Raw genomic sequence first — 27,154 nt, 5'->3', positions numbered from 1 at the left:
GTGTGGGCTAGGCAAAGGGTAGACAGCAGTGAGCAACACTCAATCTTACCCTCAAGGCGAGGGAGGGGCACAGGAAGGAAACTGGCAGTTCCAACATGATAAGTCAAGAGGGTTTCCAATCCTATTTGGGGGGCAGGAAGTCCAGAGAGGGGCTGTGTTTGCAGCTAAGATGGAGAAAGGTGGAGAAAATTACATTAGAATTAGGTAAACTTACACCTGGGAGAATGACCACACCCCAGAATGTTAACCTGGAGAAAATCCTAAAATTCAGGATAAAATGACTCTGCTCTCATCCTTCTCAATAATATTATTTGTGATTTGGAAAAGTATAGAGAAAGCAAACCAGCCAAGTTTTGCCAGTGGCCTGAAGGGAGGGGCACGGTGCACTACAGTATGAAAGAGTCACGTCTCATCAGGGCTGACTAGGTGGATGGTGGGCTGACAAGATGAAATTTGGTAGGTTAAGCATTCAGCTTTACATAGGCTTTTTAAAATTATGCAAATATGAGAGAAACTTGGCTTTTCTGTGAATAGGTGATAAACATATAGGTCTTTCAATTTCATTATCATGAGGAAGTAATGGGAAAGAAAAAAACTAATGTAGAGTTATAATAATAAAAACCAGTGAGTACAGAGCTAGGATGTTGAGGCCCCTATTCCCCTATGCACAGGTCCAACCTTGACGACATGGGTCTCATAGCTTAAGAGGAATGAAGACAAATAGTCAGGTGTCCAAAGGAGAGACAACAGAGTGTGAAAGGATCGGTCAAGCTGCCTGAGTGATGGCCGATGGAGAGTAATCATAGTAATAATAATACTTGGTAAATTTGTTGAGCACTTTTTATATACAGCTACTGCACTAAAAATTTTACAGTCACTTTCTCACTTACTTCTCACAATAATTTTATTCTCTCAGATAAGAATTGAGGGGATAATATCTCCATTTTTTAGAAGAGCAAACAGTCTTAGCAAACTTAAGTAACTGCTCAAGTTTCAGTAACACAGTTGTTACTGTGGGGACTCACGTGTTTTCTACTGTAACACATGTTAATGAACAACCCCACTTTCTGCAAAATTATGCAAAATAATGAAGGAAAGAAGGTTTGGGAAAACCACTTAAAAACTAATAAAAACAATTAACATTCCTCATAAAAACGTAAAAGACACATCAAATTACTATTATATTGTTAAGTACTTCAGCAAATATAAGAATTTACTTTATGAAAAAGGATGTTAGAAGGGGTTGCAAAGAAGAGTTACAGCTGCTGAATTATAAGGGAAAGAGAGGAGGAAATTGAGATTATAACTGGTTTAAATCAATCACATCAGAGCCACCCTCCTGGGCTCAAGGGCTCTCCTCCTCTCTCAGCACATTCAGTCTATTTTCTCCTCAGTAACATGCACTAATGTTAATAAATATAGGGGGAATAAAATACTGGAAGAGAACACACAAATGGTTATTAACCATAGAAGATAAATTTGGGAAACAGAAGCAGACCAAAAATTTTAAATGGTATAAGAACACATCAAGACCTCTTACTGATTTTATGTCCAAGATTTTGAAGAATTATTGTTCTGGTTTGGTCTATTAGAAAGTCTAGAACTTCCTGCCAAGATGGAGGTGTAGATAGACACACTGTGCCTCCTCGAACAACCAAAATAAGGACAACAATTCAGAAACAGAGTAACAACCAAAACTGAAAGAAAATTGAACTGTATGGAATTCTGACAACCGAGTAGTTAAAATAGACACATTCATCCGGACCTGTAGGTGGGGTGCAGTTGGGCAGCTGAGCGGAGAGGGGTCGTGGCACAGGAAATGGTGACACCAGGCACGCAAGGCACCCCAGGCGTGCAAGGTGGCACCGGGCAGACCCTGGGCACCTGGACCACAGCTGGCAGACCCTGGGTGTGGGGTGACAACAGGCAGACCCAGCAAGGTGGCGACTGAGAAGCGGGCACGGTGCCTGAGGTGGTTGACTGACGGGGCAGCGGTCCCACATTCCTGCGCAGATAACTGGGGAGACAGATCGCGCAACCCAGGGTCCTAGAGCCAGGAAATAAAGCCTCAAAATACTGATTGAAAACACTTGTGTGGGTTGAGGCACAGGGAGAGACTCCCACCCTCGCAGGAAAGTTTATTGGAGAAACCCACAGGGTCCTAGAATGCACACAAGCCCACCCACATGGGAATCAGCACCAGAAGGGCCCAGTTTGCTTGGGGGAATGGCGGAAGGGACTGAGGTGCAACAGAGAGCAGAGCAAAGTGCCATTTTTTTTCCTCTCTGACCCCAGCCCCATATATAGCGTCACAACCCAGCGACTTGGGTTGCCCCGCCCTGGTGAACACCTAAGGCTCTGCCCCTCATACATAATAGGTGCGAACAGACCAAAACATTATGGCTCAAGCAGAAAAACAGCTCAAAGCCCCAGAGCCAATACTTCTAAGCAACCAAGAGATAGCCAACCTGTCAGATGCACAGTTCAAAACACTGGTGATCAGGATGCTCACAGAACTGGTTAATTTTAGTCACAAATTAGATGAACAAATGAAGGGTACACTAAGTGAAATGAAGGAAAATGCACAGGAAATCAATAGTCATGGGAAGGAAACTGGGACTCAAGTCAATAAAGTGAACCAGAAGGAAGAAAGAAACCTTCAACCAGAACAGAATGAAGAAACAAGAATTCAAAAAAATGAGGAGAGGCTTAGGAACCTCCAGGACATCCTTAAAAGTTTCAACATCCAAATTATAGGGGTACCAGAAGGGGAAGAGGAACAGCCACAAGTGGAAAACTTATTTGAATAAATAATAAAGGAGAACTTCCCCAATCTGGCAAAGGAAATAGACTTCAAGGAAATCCAGGAAGCTCAGAGAGTCCCAAAGAAGGTGGACCCAAGAAGGAACACACCAAGGCACATCATCATTATATTAGCCAAGATTAAAATGAAGGAGAGAATCCTAGAAGCAGCAAGAGATAAGGGGACAGTCACCTACAAAGGAGTTCCCATCAGACTGTCAGTGGCTTTCTCAAAAGAGACTTTACAGGCAAGAAGGGGCTGGAAAGAAGTATTCCAAGTCATGAAATCCAAAGACCTATACCCAAGGTTGCTCTATCCAGCAAAGCTTTCATTTGAAATGGAAGGGCAGATAAAGTGCTTCTCAGATAAGATCAAATTCAAGGAGTTCATCATCACCAAGCCCTTATTATATGAAATGTTAAAGGGACTTATCTAAAAAAAGAAGATAAAAAAACATGTATAATAAAATGACAGCAAACTCACAATTACTAACAACCACACCTAAAATAAAAACAAACTAAGGAAACAACTAGAACAGGAACAGAAATGCAGATCACATGGAGGGTCAGCAACAGGGGAGTGGGAGGATGAGAAGGGGGGAGAAGGTACAGAGAATAAGTAGCATAGATGGCAGATAGAAAATAGACAGGGGGAGGGCAAGAATAGTGTGGGAAATGTAAAAGCTAAAGAACTTAAGACACATGGACATGAACTACAGGGGGGGAATGTGGGAGGGAGAGGGTGTGCAGGGTGGAGGGGAATGAAGGGGGGAAATGGGACAACTGTAATAACATAGTAATATATATTTTAAAAAAGAGAGAAAGTCTAATTTTGTCAAAGGCCAAATAGGAGAAGGAAGAGGAAGACCATTCTAACACTGGAGTAGATCCCCACCCCCAGGTTTTACAGAGAGTTGGGCTCACCTGGAATATTCATGGTTGGATATTAAAACAAGCCCCCACCCCCAGCCCCAGGCAGACCCTGCACTGCACGAATTCAGAAAAGGTGTAACAGGAAGTGCCCACCCTGTGGCTTTCACGGGTGCCGGTCTGGCCTCAGCAATGCCTTCATGTGCAGTGAAGCCAGGCAGGTAGGGAGGGGACAGCCCCGCAGAGCACCAGCTGAGGGCTGAGTCTTCAGCCAGGTGTAGAACACTCTTGTCCCCTTAGATGTGAGAAACAAAGGAGGGAAATCCAGAAGGCTTGGGGAGACTGGGCTTAGAGTTCTATATGTGTTAATATGACAAATTTCTTTGAGTGCCTACTAGGTGCCAGTTCCTAGCTGCTGAGGCTACAAGAAGGAATGAGACATAGTTCTTTCCTTCCAGTTGTCCATCGGAGACAGACACAGAAAAAAAGCCATCCATGCCTTGAAAGGTGAGTTGCAAAGTGCTATGGAGTACACTGGAATGAGGAGGAAATGATGCCACAGCACAGACATCGAGGCTGAAGGCAGTTGGCCAGGCGAACAAGGGCAAGAAAGTGTTCCAGGAGGAGGGAGCCCCATGTATCACAGGCGCAGGAAAAGCATGAGGATTTGGGAATTGCAAGGCAGGGAGACCTGAATTAAATTTTTGCTCTCTCTGGGCCTGTTTCCTTATCCTGAAAAAAAGAAATGGGTTTTACCACTGTAGAGTGCTGCTTGCAGACTAAATATGATAGCACATACAATCCCCCTACAGACAGATTTTCTCCTTCACCAAGCTGTTCTTCAACTCCCCTGAACCTTTCAACGAGGCCTATTTCGTGTTTCTCTTGGCATTTTTAAAATTTTGGCAAGAATTTTTTTCTCCCACTTCTTCTTTATTTTTATTATTGACACTACTACAGATGTCCCCATTTCTCCCCCCTTTGGCAACCTCTACCCAGCCCCCATCCCACCCTCCCTCTGGCCATCACCACACTGTTGTCTGTGTCCATGGGTTATGTATGCATATATGTTCCTTGGCTAACCCCTCCCCCTTCTTTCCTCCCTTCCCCCTCCCCACTGACAGCTGTCAGCCTGTTCCATGTATCCATGCTTCTGTTTCCATTTTGTTCATCAGTTTATTTTATTCATTAGATTCCATGCATAAGTTCCATCATACGGTTTTTGTCTTTCTCTGCCTGGATTATTTCTCTTAGCATAATATTCTCCAGGTCTACCCATGTCGTCACATAAGGTAGAAGTTCCTTAGTTTTTACAACTGTGTAGTATTCCATTGAATAAATGTATCAAAGCTTTTTTTTAAAATCAAGGTCAACTTTTTATTTTCTTATAGCAAGTGACACCAAAGGCTTGCGATGAAGTCACAAAGATAAAGGTAAGCGTACATTGATGACTTCCAGTAGTTTGTCATTAGTTTTTCCTCCCTAGCAGGCACATATTTAGAGTTTTAGAACAATTTATGATGTTCTAAACTCCATCTTATTTAAGGCTTTCCTCCCTCTTTTGGAATATTTCTTTTTTTTATTGTTGTTCTGTTACAGTTGTCCCAATTTTCCCCCATTGCTCTCCCCTGCCCCACCCCCGCTCCATCAGTCAGTCCCCACCCTGTTGTCCATGTCCATGGGTCCTTCGTACATGTTCCTTGACTAGACCCTTCCTCTTCTTTCCCCCCTTATCCCCAGCCCCTTTTCCCCTCTCTTAGTTGTCAGTCTGTTCCTTATTTCCATGACTCTGGTTCTATTTTGCTCTTTTGTTTGTTTTGTTCATTAGGTTTCACTTATAGGTGAAATCATATGGTATTTGTCTTTCACCGCCTGGCTTATTTCACTCAGCATAATGCTCTCCAGTTCCATTCAAGCTATTGCAAAGGGTAGGAGCTCCTTCTTTCTTTCTGCTGCATGGTATTCCATGTGTAATAGTACTATTAAATCAGTTTAACCAGTATTCTCTTTCCTCCATCTCTGATCACCCTCAATATCTAGATCGGATTCCATCTGCTACCATCTCACAGGTGATGTCTGATCACCCTAGCCAGCATTCTGCAAGCCTCTTGTTAGGTCAGTTCCTCCAGATCTCCCCTTACACTGCTCCTTGGATAAAAATGCCCACGTGCTTATGTTTTAGTCGAAGTTGAGCCCAATCTCTCTCCCCCACTGCAGATTCCATCCCAGTGGTCATCATCGTCGTCCCAACGGTGTCATATTTGAAGAGCACCCTCCTTACCATGCTTTAACCGTGGCGTTGACTGTTTTTTCTTTAACACTACTTGCTTGGCTCATGACAAATGTTCATTCTCCTTTTAAATTTTTTATTTTATTTATTGATTTTAGAGGGAGAAAGGAAGGGGGAGAGAAAGAGACATCCATTTGTTGTTCCACTTATTTACGCAGTCATTGGTTGATTCTTCTATGTGCCTTGACCAGGGATTGAAACCACAACCTTGGCATATTGGGATAACATTCTAATCAACTGAGCTATCAGGCCAGGGCCTGCTCATTCCCTTTTACTTCTCTGCTCCTCACGGCCACTCCCCAAACTGAGGACTCAGAACAGTAAACCAATTGCTGACCTTGGGCAGATCAGTCTCATCAAAGCAGAGGGTTAGGTGAAGGCTGAAAACACAGGAACTTGCTGGCCCTGTTCTGGAGAGGAGAGGGCAGGGGCAGCCAGCAGCTGTGGGAGAGAACGTGCTGACTAGAGTCAAGTGAGGGAGAGGAGGATAAAGGGGAGGAGTTTTTTCCAAAGACTGACTGTGTTTACATCAGTATTTTTTGGGCACCTAGCCAAAAAAGAGAATATTATAGTTCTCCCTATGCTTTAGGCACACTTTTTGAGATGTGTGAATAATAGATTTAAAAGTGCCTCTGATCAATCGTAATTAGCCTAGTCGTACTAATAGCTAATTCTTACTCTTTTTTTAATATTTATGCACAAAAATTGTCCCAAAGGACATTTACTCTCAGCAGGCAAGCCTTAACTAGCTGTTACCTTGTAGGATTTATAAGAAAAAATTTGTGGCCCTGGCCAGTTAGTTCAGTTGGTTAGAGCATTATCCCCATATGCCAAGGTTGCAGGTTCAATCCCCAGTCAGGACACATACAAAAATCAACCAGTGAGTATATAAATAAGTGAAACAACAAATCAATGATTCACTCTCTTTCTCGAATCAATAAATAAAAAATAACAATTTTAGGTGCCTTTTCTGCCTCTTCCTGCATATAAAACATCTTCATGAATTAGTAAATTTGTTTCAAAGCAACAAGCTTCTCTAACCCAACAAGGGAAGGAAAAAAAGTCACTGTCTTCACTCTGTGTCTGCAGAATCCCACTGCACACACAGAATATGAGTAGGATTCACATGAGGACAAGGGGAGTCGATTTCCCACCAAGATACTCTGAGACCTCAGAAAGGTGCCTCATGACCTTTTCCAGAAATCTGCCGCCTGAAACTACTGTTTTGGTTTCTGTTCTGATAGTTTGGTTTTACCCTTTTTGGTAGAATCATAAGTAGATATTCTTTAGGATACAGAGAGATCTGATCAGATCACTGGGGACAATGATCAGAGTGGGGAGGGGCCGGAAGAGGAGGTTGCCCGAGGCAGTGGTAAACTGTCCAGGATGGGATTGGCTGAGAAGCTGAACATCTCTCCGGAGTACATGGAATTATGGGCCAGAAGGTGAAAAATTAAAGGAGGACAGAGACTACTGACTCTGCCTGGCTCACTTCCTCACGGGTGCCTGGATGATCAAGTGGCAGGTTCAAGGTTGCATATCAGGATGTACTGCAGCCGCCTCTGTTTCCTAACGGACAATATTTTGGATGGGAATGGGAAGGAGCTCCAGGCACAGTCTAGGATCGGGCTGGTCTGGCAGAGGGTGGCAGGGTTATTCTTCTTCGGTTGTTCTAGAGGGGACGGGCTCTGAGGCAGGAGCCTGCCATTCTTCAAATATTGTGTAGCTTGTGTATCTTACGTTGTTTTAGTTTATAAACTAACCCTATAGAAATAAGATGATTAAAAACTAATGGGGGGAATGATAGGGGAACTCAGGACTTAAATATTTTAGCCTTAATTGATAGGCTTAAGTGACTCATTCAGGTAGAAAGCTGTTATTCTGAAATTGTGAAGCTTTTGAATAAAGACTCCTTTTTTTTATCAGCAAACCTTTGCCTCTGGAATTTTGCCCAGAGGGCAGTGGCGGGCAGCAGGACCCCACTTGTTCGGTAACATTTAATATATTTCGGTAAAACTGTAAACATGAAAATTTAAAAGTTTATGCTGTTATGCTATCAACCAGCCATTTATTTCTTATTGTTAAGTATTGCACTGCATGAATAAACATAGTTTGTTTATTCATTCTTCTGTTAATGAAAATTTGGGTTGTTTCTAGTTTTGGGCTACCTTGAGTAAAGCTGATTAAACATTTACAGAAGATAATCTGCTTTTGCACTGTTTTAATGCACAAGGTTAAAGAAATAGCCATGCAAATACGAAACTGCTTCCATGGGTATTTTAAGAGCTTTTAAAAATACAGCTGTATTGGGGTACTTTATAAGATATTAAATAGTAATATATTATTTCAATTATTTTTTTATTTTCGTCTTTACTTACTGATTATCCATAGACAGAAACACCAGAAGTGATTAGAAGCTTTAATACCTATGGAGGAAAAAGTGGGGATTCTATGGAAAGTAATTTCACAGGGTGATCTGATCATAAAAAGTCCTAACTGGCAGGTCACGGTGGGTAGTCATGCCCCAGGCCTAAAAGGCCTATCTTTGCCTTAAACAAACTCTGTCCATTTTTTTCTGTTAGCACACCTTCGAGTTAACTACCCTGCAATCCAGTCTTACCTTCCGTGTAATCTTCCTTACATTTTCTCCTTAATTTCAAATGCATAACAGAAGCTGCCAAACTGTTATTCTCCAGAGCATTTGAGATCTTGCTCCCTGGCGTATGTCATCAGTTGGGCTCAAATAAATTCATAAAAATTCTCCACAGATTTGTATGTTGTTATGTCAACATACCCTTTGGAGGGGAGGATTTAGTTTAGTCACGTGGCACTAAGCCAGCTTCCCCAGCTGCTGCTGGTGCGTGGCTGAATGACCTACTGTCATTTTTCATATGTTTCACATCACCCCAGAGTTTCCCAGAAGGCCATCGACAGATCAAAGGACTCATTCTCTTACAGTGAGAGCACCACAGAACATGAAGTGAAACAAGTTCTCTCCTTAAAGTGAATGCGTAGTCTCCCAGCTTCAGAACTTCTCACCATGAAATTAGCACAAAATGCTTCAGGCTATTTAAGGACAGGACAATAACAACAACATACTCCTTTCAGCTTTGTTTCTGTCCCCAAACGAGGAATGCCTCTAAGCCTTGGAAACATGGTATTAAGTTTCCCTGTTCTGTGTTTTCTGAAAAATGTGGATTTCAGGACCAACATGGAAAAGCTGAACCTTTTGCAATAAAAGGAAATACTCAGTACTTTGTCCCTTGTTGCTTGGCAACTAAAGGCTATAAATGGATTTTCTGATTATAAAGGCTCTGGAATTAATGTGAACGTGTAAAAGTTGTAATAACTCCCTGGAGACAGGAGTGTTTCTTTGAGAAAGAAATGCATGGAGATTATATATATGGCTTTGTAGCTATTCTTGTTTCAGAATAAAGCAATTGGTTTCCTTCACATTTGCAAATGTTATAATAAAGATCGATAACTATCATTTACTTCATCATTTCTGCATCTTATCATTAATCTGCACAACTCTAAAAGGTAGGTATTATTTTACAGGTGGAGAAAATGGAAACTTTTGTAATTGGCTCAATGTCACAAAATGAAAAAGCAGAGAAATCAGGATTCGAACCCAGACCTGCCTGAACCAAGGCCTATGATGTCAAACACACACCGCAGACATTCCTAGGAAGCATATCTCTTGGCTCCTAACATTTGAGGATACTGATCACTCTAATCCGATGGAAGTGACACTATTTCCAACTACCAAGTCATGACATTTTTCTTAAAGCACTATACATGACAACTGTTTCTTATTCTGCTTATCAAATATCTAGATGCCGTATGTCTGGTCTTCTTGTTCTGAGTTTAACAACCAAAAAGGACAGGACTGAGAGTTATTTTCTACTACACTTCCAAGCAAACGCAGCTGCCTGAATTTCTTCTATAAAGTTTTTTTTTTGCACCAAGCAGTGCTACAGGCCAGTGTTGGTTTCTCCCATTTTTGTGTTCTTATTAGTAGCCTTATCTTTTGAGTGCCTGTAGCTGCCTGTTCTGTGAACATAAACCACTGTTGTTTCACCACTGACACCTCATCACATGGTGCCAGAGCTGGACTTTGCCAAAAAAATGCCAGATGGTACCAACTGCTGGCACTCCAGAATAATTTCATCGACATAATGGAATGACATGCAAATTGTCACACAGACACATACACAGAAAGTCCTGGTTATTTTCACAGGAGCCAGAAGTTCCACTGCTAACCCTACAGATGTTCCCTTGTAACCTGCTTCATAGACACCGTGCACAGCGGCTAGGAGCGCAGGCCTGCAGAGAAAGAGACGTTTGTCCAACGCCAAGCTCTGCAGCACAACAGCTGTGTTACCTCGGGCAAGGGACACACCTTCTCGGAAACTACGTTTCCCCATCTCTAAAAAAGTGGTAATATTATCTTCCTGTTCATTTTGTTGTGCATATTAAGAATTAATGCAGCTAGCCCTGGCTAATGCGGCTCAGTGGATTGAACACTGGCCTGGGAAACAAAGGGTCGTGGGTTTGATTTCCAGTCAGAGCACATTCTTGGGTTGCGGTCCAGGTCCCCAAGTGAGAGAGGCAACCACACATTAATGTTTCTCTCCCGCTCTTTGTCCTTCTCCTCTCTCAAAAAATACATAAATAAAAATTTAAAAATTAAATTAAAAAAGAATACCGCTAAAGGTCTTAGTACAGAGTCTAACGTAAAGCAAAGTGCTCGTTAAATGATAGAGGTTTTCTTACTGATCACAGGCCACTTCAGGGAGCTCCTCTAAAAGAATAAACATTTTTCTAAATTAAATACTGACAGTGCTACTTCATTGGTCAATAACTGTGTGTCAGGCACTATGCAAAGTACTTCGCATACATCGTTCTTCATTCCCACGCCTCTCTTGTTAAGTACACCTCCTTCGTTGGAAAGATGAGGAAACCGTCTGAGAGAGGAAAGTCATGTACCAAAGCAGCATCTTACACCCCCAGTGGAGGTGGGGTAATCTGCACTCTAACTACCGTTGAGAGTTAATATTTTTTACTATACTTCGGAGCAAACCCGGCTGCCTAAATTCCCTCTACAGTTTCGTTTTGTGCCGGCAGTGCTCTAACAAAGCCTGTGCTCTGACTACTGTGTCAGTCGTCACCGCCCGTGCAGATGGGAGTCGGGAGCTCGGGATTAGGGCGAGCGATTTGTCACAGGCCCAGTGTCCAGAGCTGATGGGGGAGGCCGATGACAAGGAGTCTCAGCTGAGAAAGACGCCGCCCTCAGAAGACCTCCACGATCGTTCCCACCGCCTCGGCTGGTGTCCCAGCGTTTTCTTTCATCACTTTTCCAAGTAAATTTCCAATTTTTTTACACTTTCTCTTATTGTTCTGGCACCCCTATGAATGTTGGATTGCTTAAAATTGTCCCATGTGGTGCTTACCCCATCCTAATTTTTTATTTCTTTTTTCTTCTTGCTGTACTAATTAGTTTTTGTTTGCTTCCTTATGTTCCAAATGATTGATTTGGTTCTCAGCTTCATCTCCTTCACTGTTGTTTCCCTGTAAATAGTTATCTATTTCAATTAGTGTATCCTTTGTTTTATGCTGTTGAGGTCCTCACTAACTTCCTTGAGCATCCTTATAACCAGTGTTTTGAACTCTGCATCTGATAGACTGCTTATCTCCATTTCTTCGCTCTTTTTCTGGAGTTTCCATCTGTTCTTTCATTTGGGCCATGTTTCTTTGTTTCCTTTTGGCAGCCTCCCTGTTTGTTTTTACGTATTAGATAGAGCTGCTGTGACTCTGTGTTTTAATAGCATGGCTATTAAATGTAGCAGGTGTCCTGTAGGGTCCAGTGGCACAGCCTCACAGATCACCCAAACTGGGTACTTAAAGTGCACCCTTCATGCGGGCTGAGTACACCCTTCGTGTTGTGTTTGAGCTGTGGTTGCTCTAGGCAGGTCTGCAGGAGGGATTTACCCAGGCCAGTCAATTGCAATGATGGCTGTGACCACTGACCACCAAGCTCCACCCTCTGTGGAGGATCAGCTGTGCAGGGGCAGGGTGGTGCTGCTCTGACATAGTCCACAGCTGTCCACAAAGTGCACAGGATATGGGGATTCCTGGGTGGGTCAGGTCAGCCCCACACCTGTGTTTGGCCTGGGGCCACCCTGCCTGAGCTATAAAGCAAATCTGAAATGGCTGCTACTTATGCTGGGTTTGGAGATTCCCAGGCAAATCCAAGCTGTATATCTGGGCTGGCTGCTGCTAGTACCAGGCCTGGGCCATTTAGCAAGAGGTATGGGGGCTGGGGACTCACAGAAGCCAGCTGTTGCTTGTGTGAGAGGATTTAGGAAGTTGTGCAGCTTAAGCCAAAAGCAGCCATTCGTATGGAAAATTCACTGTTAACAACTTGGGTGGGCATGTACATTGGATGGGGCAGAGTCTCTGGGGATCTCCAAGGCGGATCAAACAGTGTTAGCCAGGTTGGTGGAGTCTCAGATATGGCACCAGCCTGTCAGCTCTGTGGCCCTGTGGTTGGGGATCATTTAGATAAGGGACAGTGGCCTCTGCTCACCTTGATGCCAAATACTTCAGTTTCTCCCAGTTTGCCACTGGTGCCTTTCAAGCTGCCCAGGTGCTGGAGCTCAGAGGTAGGAAGCCTGAGTAGGTGAATCCTTGTGTGGGTTCTTTAAGAGGAACTGCTTGGGGATCCAGCAATTTTCTCTACCGACTCACTCCCACTGGTTTTTGCAGCCAAAAGGTGTGGGGACTTATCTTCCTACCACTGGACTCTGGTCTGGGATGCCTGGTATGGGGCTGGGACTCCTAGTTCCAGAGATATCCCTCCCAAATTTTTATCTACCACAGGTGTATGTAGGACCATTCCATCCCATGTCTCCGCCCCTCCTACCTGTCTGGATGGATGTGGTTTCTCTAATTCTGTGGTTGTCAGACTTCCATTTAACTCGATTTCTGACAGTTCTGAGTGGTGGTTGTTCCATATTGTAACTGTAATTTTGATGTGGTTGTTCAAGGAGGCTAACTGGGTTTACTTATGCCGCCATCCTGACTGGAAGTCCCTGGAATGCTCTTCTGATGGATGATGGATGATGACTGATGAATAACTTGCTCCCAGTCATTATTCAGGCCTCAGGCTGAGTGTCACCTTCTCAGAATCCTTCCCCGCTCGCCTTAGCTTAAGTCACCCACTCTTCATCCCTTCATGAGTCTCTGCACCTGCACGGTTACCTGGTTTTTTCTTCATAATTAGTGACTATCTGAAATCATGTTTTTTATTTGCTTGTCTCTCTCTTTTTAAAATATTTTATTTATTTACTTTTAAAGAGGGGGAGAGGATGGAGAAAGAAATGGAGAGAAACATCAATGTGTGAGAGATACATTGGTCAGTTGCCTCTCACACGCCGCCAACTGGGGACCTGGCCAGCACCTAAGGCATGTGCCCTGACCGGGAATTGAACCAATGACCTTTTGTTTTGCAGGCCTGTGCTCAATCCACTGAGCCACACCAGCCAGGGCATATTTGCTTAACTCTTTATTGTCTTCCTTTAGCTAGAAGAAGAGCCACTGTGGGGCAAGCACTCTGCTTGGTCACCACTGGCTGAATCTTTAGCTATTAGGGCAGCATCTGGATTATTTCAACTGGCTGACGGAATAAGCAAAGGTGAGAAATAAATGATGACCTTTCAGTCACTTACTACATGGATGACTCCTGAGCAATTTACTCAACGCCTGCTGGCCTCATGTTTGTATTGGGAGGATAAAAATCCTTCACATGGCTGCTTTGATGGTAAAAGGAGATAATGGTAACAAAGTGACAATGAGAATAATAAAAGCTAACATTTTTTTAGCTCTCTCTCAGACATGGCGCTTTACAACTGCATTATGAGATCTCTTATTTTACAAATAAGAAAACTAAGACCTACAAAGGTTTACTTATCCATTATCCCAGAGGTAGTAAAAGAGCCAGGATTTACAACCAGGATGACTATGATTCTATACCCAGCACATAGTAAATGCTCAACAAATAACAACTATTATTAATTCGATTATAGGTCAAGGGTTAGCAAACATTTTCTATAAAAAGCCAGATGAATTTTGATGGCTATATTATCTCCACTCAGCTCTGTCATCACAGCATCAAAGCAGCCATAGATACTCTGTAAATAAAACTTTATTTACAAAATTAGACTGTGGGCCAGATTTTGCCATGGCTTGTAGACCCTTGTTGTAGATGAATATGTAATAATAGGAAAATATATTCACTTTATATTCCATATAAAATTTCATTATTAAAGTATAGTATAATCCCATTTTTGTTTAAAAAAACAGACACACAAAATCAACACCAAACTGAACAGCTGTTAGCACTGAACGGTGAAATTACAGTGAAAATGATCTTTTTTTAAGTTACCTCTATTTTCCAAAACTGTCCATATATTGAAAGTTTACCTTTTGAGACCTTGTGGAGTGTTCCAGAAACCTAGTTCTAACTCCAAAATTGAAAAGATGACAACCTCAATAACCCCAAAGAAGGTGGTGGCACCTCCTCTTGGGAGGGTCTGTTTAGGTGATGCCGTGCCAGGATCCCCTAGAGATGGGATAACCCTGGCGGGTCTCCATGCAAGGTGTGTGCAGGTGACGGGGACTGGCTCTGACCTAGTTACGGCACATGGTACATTCTAATTAAATCCCTTCCCCTCCGGGTCCCAGCATGAAGGAAGGAAAGGGATTGCGTCTCGGCGGCACCAAGCCTGCACCTCTTTGTCGGGGATGCTTCACACCATGGCGACATGGTTTCTAACCACCTGTCGACATCAGACAGAAATGTTTGGATGATCCCAAACCGCTTGCATGATGTGGCAGCTTTTTCTTGTCCTTGGCATGTCTGTGCTCTCGTCTCCTGGAAAAGTCAATGCTGTCTGCACACAGGAACGGAAGCAGCCTCAGTGATAAACACGGAGTCCCTGCCTCTGTGAGATCATGTCAGAGATGCTAGGCTGCAACATGTCTAAAATTCCACCATCAGATAGCATTTGGCATGACGTATGAAGATACGAATAATAGAATAAAAATTTAAATTATCAAACCACGGTGCCAGAGAGTTGCCTAGATAATGCTGCCAGTTTGTTGTGCTTGTCTTATTTTGATTTTTTTAAAAAGATTTTATTTACTTTAGAGAGAGGGGATGGAAGGGAGAGAAACATTAGGAGAGATACATCAACAGGTTGCCTCTAACACGGTCCCAACTGGGAACCTGGCCTGCAACTCAGGCATGTGCCCTGACAGGGAATTGAACTGGTGACCCTTTGGTTTGCACACCGGCGCTCAATCCACTGGGCCACACCACCCAGGGCTCATGTTTGTCGATTTAAGTCTTCTGGCTAAAATGTTTTCTGACTTAGTCTTGGCCAATTTGGGGCCACACTGAATGTTAAATAAACTACTACTTAATCAAAAAAATAAAAATAAAATTCCACCATTAGAGATCAACTGAACCTACCCTTAGAGAAGGTAACCTTTCTTCACTCAATTGATCAAAACAGCTTGTGTCCTATGAGAGCGCATGGCATACAAGACTCTACAGAAATGGAAGGTGGGAGATCATTCGCTACTTGTAACTTCTGTGCAAGCTCAGGTTTTCCTGGGACAGGAGGGGCTGGTCGTCTGAGAGGGTGAGAAAGTGCTGGTCCCAGGGGAAGGAAAGACAAAGAATTTAGAGACTGATCTGAAGCCAAAGCTATCCTTCGCCCACAGGACAGTCTTGCCCATGGCCAGTCCTGGTACCGCTCCACTGTTCAGAGCCTCCTGTTCTCACAGGGATTCAGAAACGTCAACCAGTCAGAGCTGGCTCCCCTCTTGGAGAAATACTATACAGAGCCCACTGGCCCACTGAGGACATTTACTATTTTATCTCTGGTAACACTGAAAGCTGAGGCTTTCCACAAACTGGCAAGACTTTGTCTCAAAGGCCTTTTTGTTCTATTCACTGGACCTTTCTGCTACTGGGCAAGTTTTCCTTCTTCCTATATTTGAACTTACTGGGTTCTCTGAAGCTAGAGCTCAAGTTTACTATTTGTTGCACAGAATGGTCTTTTGCACAGTTCTTTTATTCATTTATCCTATAAATATTATTGAGTGGCTACTGCGCACAGACACCACACAGGCACTTTCCCAAGCTGCACCTCTTCTGCGCCACAGTCCTGCCTGCCCGCCCTCGAAGCCTTTCTAGAGCCATCCCACCTGGGCCGGGCACCTCGTTCAGTCCCTGCTTTTCTGCGCTGAGCCTTCTGTAATGCCATTTTTCTAAACACCTGGCCCCTCCACGCTATGCCTGTACAGCTCGTGGGCAATGGATGTTTTTGCCTGTCCTGTATCCCTACCACCTTTTAATAATAGCTACCTGGAAATTTGAATTTTAAGCAGAGAGACAGGGGCAGAAAATGTGTGAAGCCTGTTTAATAACAGCTTCCTGAATGGACTTTCCTCCTCTTTAGATCTCAGGAGCTGCCAGGCGGTTCCTGCCTGTCCACAGCTTCTGGTCCTAGGAGCTACTCACCCCGACCCCAGCTTCAACGAGTGGGCCAGAGTTTCAGTCGGCCAGTCACCCTCTTGTGCCTTTCCCCATGGTCTGCCCTTAGTGTGCGCTTTCTCCCAGTCCGCTCAGTCAGGGCAGGAATCTCCTCTTCTGCTTTTATGATCAGTCCACAAGCATTTGAAGACTCACTTCAGGACATTTCTAAGAAAATAAGCTAAATAGCTTCTCACCAATTCAGAAAGATTGAATATAATGAATAACAAAATAGTTTTCTCAAGTCGGTTTTTAAACTATTCTAAAAAGCTTGGGAATAAAAGATGAGTCCTCAAATATCAAAGTAGTCTAAAAGAAATGCCCAAAAGAAGGCAAATTAAGAATGTAAGGTTATATTTAAAACTTTAAAATAAAAATTAAGATCTCAGTGGTTTCGACACTTAAGGCCACTTAATTCAAGACAGTATTGCCAATCCAGATAATTTTTATATAAAAGTGTTCATAAGGAAAAAAATACATTATGTTGGGTTTGGTTTCTTAGAACAAAAAGTCTGAGGAAATGAAGAAAAACAACTTTCAAGTGGGTAACAAATTGTCAAAACTTTTCTTGATTTTCAGACCTTGATTCATTACACAAATTTGCATTGAATTCCAACCTGACATATCAACCTGCCTGGTTCAATTCTGAGTCAGGACACGTGCCTGGGTCGTGGGCCAGGTCCCCAGTAGGAGGCACATGAGAGGCAACCACACATTGAAGTCTCTCTCTCTCTCTTTCTCCTTCCCTTCCCCTCTCTCTAAAAAAAATAAAACCTTTAAAAAAGAAACTGACATATCAATAGGAGCATAACACGCACACTGGTCCCCCTCCCTCATCAGAATGTGATATCTAGTTTTGTTGTCTTCATCATAAGCAATATTTTAAAAAGAAAATCATTATAAGCTAAAGAAAAAACTTCAATAAGGTGATTTTTGGACTTGGCACAGAGTAGAGGATTAATATTTGCTGAATAGTAAGTAATAAAAAAATTGACAACTAGTATGATTTTCAGGTTGGGGGGGAATCATGCTAGTGTTTCTATTTTTATTACCAAAGTTTTCAGTTTTTTCCATCTATTTACCCAAAGATAATATAAGAAAAGCACTGACTATTTTATTCTCTTTCCATGAAGAAATGACTGCCCACACTCATGAAAAATTCTTCATGGAGTAACAGAGTTTGGTTTAGGCTAAGAAAGATACTATTATAATAATCAGGTATTGTAACAACTTATGGGAACTATATCCTCAGCAACTTCTGAAAATAGTACAAACAAGGACAGTATAAGATCCTAGGTATAATAGGACTTCCACAAAAAAGAAGGTAGACCAGACCAGACTTTTCAAGTCTCCTCCAGATCTGGAGAGAAATCAGGTTGACGTTTTGCATTTGCACAGTGAACTGGTGGTCTCCCTAAAATAAAGCAGACCTAACTGTAGCTCACTTAACACTTGGTTATCTCTCACTGGAACGAAAGCTGCAGGGGATGTAAAATCAGGCAGGAACAACCTCGCAACACAAGTGTACCTTCTGCACGGCAGGCACGATGCCCCAGGTGGCTTGGGCGCTGTCAGAGACAGAATACTTGATGGGATGGATGGCAGGGCTGAGATAACGCAGTCAGCTCTTGGTCTTACATTTCTTCTTGCCCCTCTGGCAGAACCCGAGCCGAGACCAAGAAATACTGTGTTATGTTGACTCCTCCTGTGAGCGGCCTAGCATCTTGCTATTTCCTCGGTATGACTACCCTTCTGTATTCATCACCGCTTGGCCTCCAGGCAATTCTGTTCGACGTTTAAACTTCCAGTATTTGTCAGACACTTTTACTAATCACTAGAAATTCTGAAAGCACTTTTCCCATATGCTGCTGACTGTCCACTGTGTTCTGTGAATGACAGGTCTGCCCTCAGTGCCTCTCACACTCTCCCCCCGCACCCCCCAGGAAAGACCTGGAAAGGTGTAAACACTGTGGCCACATCCCCCTTCTCAGAGAGGTCTGAGTACCGCTGACTGGTAAGAAACTAAAGCCACTCTGAGGTGCAGTGTCCCAAGGGCACACGGAGGTGTCACCAGATGGCAAGTCCTCACTGACATTTTCAAGAGACCCACTGTTAGGATACCAACCCAACTAAATAGGAGAAGCTTTACTGCCATTCTAGGGTGTTAGAAGGAATACAATCAGTCCAACCACGTCCTACAGCACGCCTCTCCCTCGCGGAAAAAGATATTTAACTTCAAAAACAAACCCTTATGCAGTTACACATTTTTAAATTGCTATGAAAAACAAACATGGGAATGAGGGATCTTTTAGGAGGTTTTATATGTAATTATACTAAGAGAAAAACCGTCTTAAGTAAATGTTTACATTTTTTCTATGCTATAGTCAATAAGTTTCAACAGAAGACATCTGTAATTTTTGAAGAAATTGGAAGCAATAAGATATAGCACAGAACAGAGACAAATACTAGTAACAGATACACTGCCCCTTGATGTTGATTTTTTTTTAAACTAAAGTATAAGATGGAAATACAGTGCTTTTAAAAAAATCACTACCTATATATACCATTTGACTTTTTCTTGTTTGCCAGAAACACAGCAAATAAACCTCCACTTCAATTTTAGGGCGGCAAATACGGTAGCATTTCCTCCCAGACCAAGTCTGAGCGGGTTGTAGAAGGGTGAAGCAGAAGGGCGAGCGGGGCCACTTCTCAGGAGCAGGAGCTCCGTGTTGGAAGCTGGCGTCTCCCCAGAGATGAGGACTGGGGGTGGGGGGGGGGAATGGGAGGGAGGGGGGAGACCGGGCGGGGGGGGGGAGGGAAAAAAATGTACTTGAAAAGTAACTAAATAAAATTAAAAAAAAAAAAAACCGCCGCAAGGCCCTGTTTTCGCCCTCCACGCCCACATCCACGCCCAGCCGTCCCAGGGAGCCGCCCTCCCCGAATGGGGCTACCGGAGGTCCGGGAGTCTGGCCTGGCCCCGCGGCTCCGAGCTAGGAGTACTCTTGAAAAATCTTCGTTTTCTTTTTGTTGGACTGAGGTTGATCTTCAGGCATCGAATCGTGCCCAGAAAAATGGTGAAGTTCTCAAACTGATGATTAAAACCAGAAGGACAGGCGGCCACACAGCAAACAAAAATCATGAAGCGGGAAGTAGTAGCAAATTCATCATCTCACTGTGGGGAAATGTTTCTTCTCTGCTTTTTGTCTTTGTTTTAAGGACCTTTGTCCCTAGTGACATGTAATTACATACACAGGCAATAAATACAGCCTTATCTCCGGTTTGTCTTTCTACACGGATGCATTGATGTCTTGCCCTCTATCAGCTGGATCGATTTATTTAGTTACAACCAAGCAAAGGTACAGGGCTGGGGTTTTTTTCCCACCTAGAGAAAGGGTCAGATTAATATAATTACTTTTGGTAGATACCTAGAATAGCAGATAATTTAAACAGGCCTGTGATGATGAAAAATTAGGATTTATTAAATATTTTCAAATTTACTCAGAGTGAAAACTTAGGTTCCTTGATATACACTTTTATGTCCCTCAGAGTTTATTTTCCCTGAAAAGTATAAACCATGCAGTAAAAGATGTCCCTCTAATGAGCTATAAAACTGCATCTTTGATGTAATTATTCTTACAACCAAGTTTACATTTCACTATCAACTATTTTCACTCCTCAGTATAAAGCCAAATAAATGTTTTGTTTTCACTGCATAGCTATTGATGTATTTAGTGATAGCCTAAAAAATATAATTAGGAAATTAAACCAATTCTTTCAGCCCCTTTCTTTTCTTTTTCCCCAGTGTATTTTGAAAAAGTTTTTAACCTATAGAAAACGGTAAGAATGGTACCATGAAATACTCATAGACTCCTTATCTAGATTAATTAAGTACTAATATTTTCCCAGTTTTGCTTTTCTTTTTTGATATATAAATATGCTTCATTAGCATATTTATATATCAAACAGCATTTGAAAATAAGGTGCTGGCATCCTGACATTTCACTCAGAAATAATTCTGTCTCCTCATGAATAAGAACATCATCCCACATATTCATTATTATCATTATTATACCCAAGAAATGCAACACTGATTTAATACTAATAGCTTAAATATAATTTCTACCTCTGTCCCCAAAATATCTTTTATGACTTTTTCTTTTCTGATCAAGGATCCAATGGATGTTCGAGTATTCTCCCTGGTTATGTATTTTTTAAAATATAGAACACTCTCCTTGTCATTTTGGTTGATTGGTTGGCTTTTTGTATCATTAACTCTTTTTTATAGTCCAAGCCCATCGTCTTTCAGAATATCCCACATTCTGAATTTGTCTGATTGTTTCATTATTGTTAGAATTAGTATAGGTAATATAGTACACTTCCTAATAAATATTTTCTAAAATGTCACACCTATAAACTGCTCCCTGAAAATGAGCAAACTAATTTTCTTTGTGGGGGGGGGAGGGGGACAGAGGGGAAGAGGCCTAAAATTCTCCTCGAGGGTCCCATTGAGCCCCAGGTCTTCAAGGACAAGTCGTCAAGTTGTTTGAAGAAATGGATTTTCTACTTGTTTAATTCAGCTTGAACTAACCTCTCCGCTGGGTGCAGGAAATAAAGGGATGGGCAAGTAATGGTCCCTACCCACCATAGACTCAAATCTAGGGCAAGAGAAAAACATGAGTAACTATATAGCTCAAGGCAGATTCTGATAAGAGCTGGGGAGAACATCCCAAGAGAACAGAAGAATAGATCAGTTTAATCTGAAAGGATCTGAAAAGGTGTCACAGAGAGCAAGAATTTGAGGAAACAGACAATGGATAGGTCTTTAAAAACCTGAGCAACAGCTTGGAGGTGAGAGAGCTCAGGTGTGGAGACGGCTATCAGGGTGTGTGCTTCATGCAGTGAAAGAAAAGATGGAAAACAGGCTGAAGAAGGATTTCGGTGGGTATCGAATGTTAGGCTAACTCCGAATGTGATTCCACGTGTATTCATTCTAAGTGTATTTACTGATGATGTCTATTTGGGTAGTTGTGGCGCAGGATATAATTAAATCTAACTCAGAAAGATAACTGTGTTTGAATGTGTTCGAACACAGTAACTAAAGCTAGACCAGTTAAGAAGCTACTGCAAGAATCCAGGCAGGTAGTAACAAAACCTGAAGATGATATAAAACCAAGAATTGGCTACCGATTGGCTATGGGGAGCCAGGAAGACATCAAATGTGACTTTTTAAAAAGTTTATAAGCCTTTAGCTGCAATATGAGTTAATATGCCTAAAACATGTAGCCAATGGCCAACTCCAGACTCCAAGAGAAGCTCCCAGCCAAGCCTTCTGGAGGCAGACGGAGTTATATCACCAAGCTGCGTCCTCTGCCAACAGTTCACCCAGACAATTCACATGCTCAGCGGCAGGGTCATGAGTGACAGGAAACATCACAGGGCAAGAAATTAGATTCCAGCTAGTGAGCGAAGAAGCAAAGAGTAGAATTGGGGTCCCAAGGGTAAGTGAGTAAGTAACATGGGTCAAAATAAGAGAAACCAACTATACATGCATGTTGGTAATGGACAACTGACCCTTAGTCTTGGTGTCAGGGAGACAATTCAGGGGTGGGGGTTGCAGAGCAAACCAGAGAGCACAGCCCCGGGAGGGTGGGGCCACCCAACGGAGGTGGTCACTCACCTTCCTTCACCCTTGTGGGCTCTGTGTTGTCAAAATGGCTGATTGCCAGAGAGCAGCTGGGAATACAGGGTTTAATTTTAACTATAATTTTTAAATGTTGCAACCCATCTGCTTAAAGGCAAAACAAACAGAGAAATAATCCAACCTTATCAAAGACGAAGAATGCAGGTGTGAAAACACAACTCAGCCTCTGGGTCAGGGTCAGAGGTTAGATTATAAAAACCGTCTGGGCTGGAGAACAGTAAAGAGAATTTACAAGACAGTAGTTGGAAGGCAGGAAAAATAAACCTGCATGAAAGAACCCAGAACACACAGCTGACAGCATAGCCCAGCTGATGGCATTTGGGGTTTCAATGAAGATTCTGCCCCTCAGAGAATGACAAATACTGCCCATCTTCCCTACATGATGGTCTTGACGTCTCTAACAGTTTCTCATTCTATTGGGCATCCCCATTTCACACAGATTGGGTGGCGATCCATCCTCTTGAAGAGTTGAATATCTAGTGTATATCAGATATTCTTGAATATCTGATGCAGCTGTGGTTTGGATTTGTGTTGGTATTGACTTCCCCTGGGGAACTCTGCAAACAGATAAAGGCTGAGCGTCCGTGGTTAAACCTGGGATGTGGTCAAAGCTGGGGATGTAATGAGGGAAACCTCGTCTCTCCTGAGCCTGCCCCTGAGACATGGCTCCAGAATTCTAGTATTCAAACCTCAGTCTGTATGTGAACTTGTACTTCCCTGAGACCGGCATTTAGGAAGGTTTTCTATTCTTCTCCAAATTCCAGAAGAGGCAAGCATGCTCCTCTTCTGCGTTATTGTTAATTATTCCTTCAGTTTTAAAAAGATTCATACATTATTTTCAAATCTTTTATTATTTCTCCTTTAACAACTATCACTATGAAAACTTGAGATTTCCTGTTAAGTTTGGACTTTTTTTCCCCCTAAGTGCAATGGAAAGCCACTAGAGGACTTAAAGCAAGGAAGTAACAATGTCTGATTTGTTTTAAAAAGATCGCCTTGGCTGCTGCACCAGTGATTGTGGAAGGGCAGGAGGGGAAGCAAGGACAAGCAAGAGGTTATTGCAGGAGGGAGTCCCAGTGAATGACATACAGGCCTGGACCGAGGGGTAGAAGTGGTTATGGAGGGGAGTGGATGGGTTCAGGATGGGACTTGCTGATGGCCTGGACTGGGGGAGGTGGTGACAGAAATGGAGAAACCAGGAATAAGACTCTGGATTATTGCTTAAGCAACTGGGCAAGTGTTCAACCACTTTAGGTTTGAAATGCTCATTAGGACTGAGTAGGTTTTGAATAGGTGAATGGATGGTCTGGATCTTAGGGAAGGGAGGATGTTAGAGTTGGAGATGTAGAGTTAAGAGCAATTGACATAGAATCTTTAAAGCCAGAGGCCTAGATGGGAAGATCTAAAGAATGATAGGGTAAAGAGAAGGGGGACCAGAACAAAACTCTGGGCATTTAAAGACTGAGCTAAGAAAGGCAGCTCAAGTTGCAAAAAGAGCCTTCACGAACACTCCGAACTCCCAGCCATGGCTCACAAAGACCTGCACGCCCTGGCCCCTGCTGCCTCTCCAATTTCCTCTTACCGCTCTTCCTACCACCAGCTTCACACAGATCTCTGCTACCGCTCATACTTTTCAAGTATGCCCAGTTCATTTCTTCCCTAGGACCTTTACACCTGCTCTCCCTTCACAAGGCTGGGCCTGATCAACGCCATCTACAAATGTCACCTCCTGAATGGGTCCTTTCTGGACACCCTGTGTGAAGCAGTCACTCTACCCCTCTAACGCATTACCCCTGTTAAGTACCTACAGAGCACCTGCCCACTGGACTTCCTGTCCACGTCTCACGAGACTCGTTGCTCCATGAGAGCCAGGGCCTTGCCGACTTGCTCACTGCTGGTTTCCAACACCTGCAGGAGCCCGGGACCCACCAGACTCTCAAATGTGTGTGAATGAATGAGAAGGAATTCTGTTTCTAGTTCCACACGCAAATTACAGAAGCCGCAGGGTCTTTATTTGTCTGCATATCAAAAACAGGAAACTTTGTTGCCTGTTGAGATGGTAATTGCACTGCCTTCCCAGAAAATAAAAAAATGAACAACGATTTGCTAGCATAAAAGCTGAACACAAATACAAATTCAGACTGCTTTGAACATTCTTTATCTTAAACATTGCGTCTTATAGGAAAAAACATACTCACCGAAAGGAAAAACACAACAAAGAAAATCTTTACAACAAAAGCTTCTGGAAAGAAGCAGACCTGTTTTAGACTCTGGAAGCACAAAACAAAAGCACGGGGTTCACATGGTGATGGTGGTGGTGGTGGTGGTGGTGTGTGTACGGGTAGTTCCAATGTTCAGAAGCCAAACTCTTTGTTCTTTCAGTGTGGATGCTTCTAGGCTGTGGTTTGTCCTAGAGCTGGGAGAGTCCACAAGAACTCCTGGTTCAGCCTGTACCGAGGCGGCCAGAGAGGAGGGGTGACCTGCTCCACCTCCCAGTTTCGGGGGAGCCATGCTCGGAGAATGTAGCTCCTAATCCAGAGTTTTCTCCATTAGGCCAGCGTCTCCTCGCCTCTGAACTACTTGTAGAAATTTATCAAATGGTCTTTTTCTCCTTTTTAGAACTGGTAATCTGGGCAATTAAGCCATGATGAACAGAGATGAACCAGCACACTCACTGTTCCTCCTTTGCTGTGCCATGCCTACTAGCTCCTCCATGGTCAGTCCCCTTCTCAGCGCTTTTCTCTCCCCACCATAGTAACTCAGGGCTCAGTGCTCTCCTCCTCTGATGCCCATGTGTCTCAAAAGCTCCCATCTGATCCCCTAGTGACCACCTCCCAAATGTATCTCCTATTCTGATCATTGAATTTAGACTTGCAAGCCCATAGCTATATGAAATTTGCCCCTATCCCAGATTCCCCCCCTCAGTGAGCTGCAGCAATAGCTCAGGCCATAGGCCTAAGACTCGGACCCGATCTCTCTCCTTTCCTGTCCCCCAATTCCATACGATAAATGGGTCCTGTTGTCACTTTTACTTTTCATCCACAGGTGCGTATAACTGCACTAATCATGATCCTTGGTTCATAACACACCACCAGTGGTTTGTTCATGATTCTCTTCTTTGTTCATGTATTTACTTTTAATGACAAATGAACCCATCGCCCAGGGATGAGAGAACGTCAACTTGCTCATATATTTGTTCCTCTCAGTTCTGTCCCCTTATTTCCTCCACACCCAGATCCTGAACTTATACTCAACTTTGTGTTCATCGCTACCTTGTTTTTTTAAACTAATTTTCTCATATATATGTATGCCTAAACAATTTTTAGTTTTGTGCTTTATGAACAAAGTATTGTCATACATAGTCTTCTGAGTTTGCTTTTCCACTCGTTGTTACTGTCCTGCATGTAGCCAATCAATGCCTGCTCATTCATTGTTAGTGTTCAACCCCTTACCCTTCCGTAGAAAGGCATCATAACAATGCAGGAACGTATTACATGTGTATTCTGGGGCACATTGTGCAAGTACTTCTCTTGAGAATATAAAGTGGAATAGCTGGACCATGGGGGCGTGTGTATATATATAAGCATGTTCAACTTTCAAATGGATGGCTTTTCAGAGTTTTGGTCCATATGCATTTATGCATTTCCAATTCTGTGGAGACCTGTTTAGTCTTTTCCCCATTTTTTTGTTAGGTTTGTTTTCTTGCTTGCTGATTTCTAGAATTTCTGTTTATGTTCTTGAGACTAATATGCTACTGGCCATAAGCTTTGCAAATATCTTCTCATAGTTTGTAGTTTGGCTTTAATGTCTTTTGATGAACAAAATTTCTAAATTCACAACATACAATACAGCACAATTGTTATGATAAATGACCTTTTATGGTTTAAGTTTATTAAGTTGTTCTTAAAGTAAGAAGGATTTGAAAGATATTCGCCTTCCTTTTTGAAATATATTTCACCTACAATTTCAAGTATAATTACATCATCAGAAATTCTAAAGGTTCAGGTCATTTAAGCAGTTGTGTGTGAGTGGTATGAAAAGATCCAACTTTGTATTTTCCCTTGTTTTGTCAGGCCCGTTTAGTATAGTTCAATCACTGATCTACCAGACCCCGCACATACATGTACATTTTGTGAAATTTACATGTACTTGTGGGTCATCTGCTTTGGGGCTATTCTCCACTGGCCACTTGGTCCATTGTCCACACTAATGTTACACACTCTTGAATACTTCAGTCTCATAAGAAGTCCTTGTGGTAGGGTAAGTTCCTCCCTTTTCTTCAGAAGTGCCCTCATCATTCTTCATCCTTAACTCTGTCACAAACATTTCAAATCAGCTTGTCAATTCCAGGAGAATGCTGGGATTTAGTTTGAAGATGCACTGAATCTATATATCAGTTTGGGAGAAAACTGACATTTTTTGGATATTATTTTTCTACTTAAACACAGAAACACTTTAGTCCTCTTTAATGCCTTTTGTCAAGTTTTACAGCTTTCTATGTACCAATCTGGCACATATTTGGTCAGATTTGTTACTATGCACTTAAGAACTGTTTTTGCAAATGGGCAAAGACCTGAACAGACACTTCTCCAAGGAGGACATACAGAGGGCTCAGAGACATATGAAATGATGCTCAATATCACTAGCCATCAGAGAGATTCAAATTAAAAGCACAATGAGATACCTACCACTTCACACCAGTCAGAATGACCATCATAAACAAGTCAACAAACAGTAAGTGCTGGTGAGGTTGTGGAGAAAAGAGAGCCCTAGTGCACTGTTGGTGGGAATAGACTGGTGTAGCCACTATGGAAAACAGTACAGAATTTCCTCAAAAAACTAAAAATGGAGCCGCCTGTTGACCCAGCAATTCCACTCCTGGGATTAT

General features: G+C 42.7%; 1 protein-coding gene across 1 annotated transcript in view; it reads right to left on the bottom strand.

Moving 5' to 3' along the window:
- MYRFL (myelin regulatory factor like) overlaps window positions 1–19,704 on the bottom strand; it is a 115,257-nt gene extending 95,553 nt beyond the window's left edge. Inside the window, 1 exon segment of the mRNA XM_053661440.1 lies at window positions 19,517–19,704. Coding sequence (XP_053517415.1) covers window positions 19,517–19,704 — 188 coding nt within the window.
- Between the last annotated feature and the right edge of the window lie 7,450 nt (window positions 19,705–27,154).

The sequence above is a fragment of the Artibeus jamaicensis genome, unplaced genomic scaffold (genome assembly GCF_021234435.1).
Source record: "Artibeus jamaicensis isolate MK-2021 breed Jamaican fruit bat unplaced genomic scaffold, CSHL_Jam_final contig_233, whole genome shotgun sequence".
NCBI classification, from domain to species: domain Eukaryota; kingdom Metazoa; phylum Chordata; class Mammalia; order Chiroptera; family Phyllostomidae; genus Artibeus; species Artibeus jamaicensis.
The sequence above is the reverse complement of the archived record's forward strand: the minus strand, read 5'-3'. Positions and strand labels throughout refer to the sequence as shown.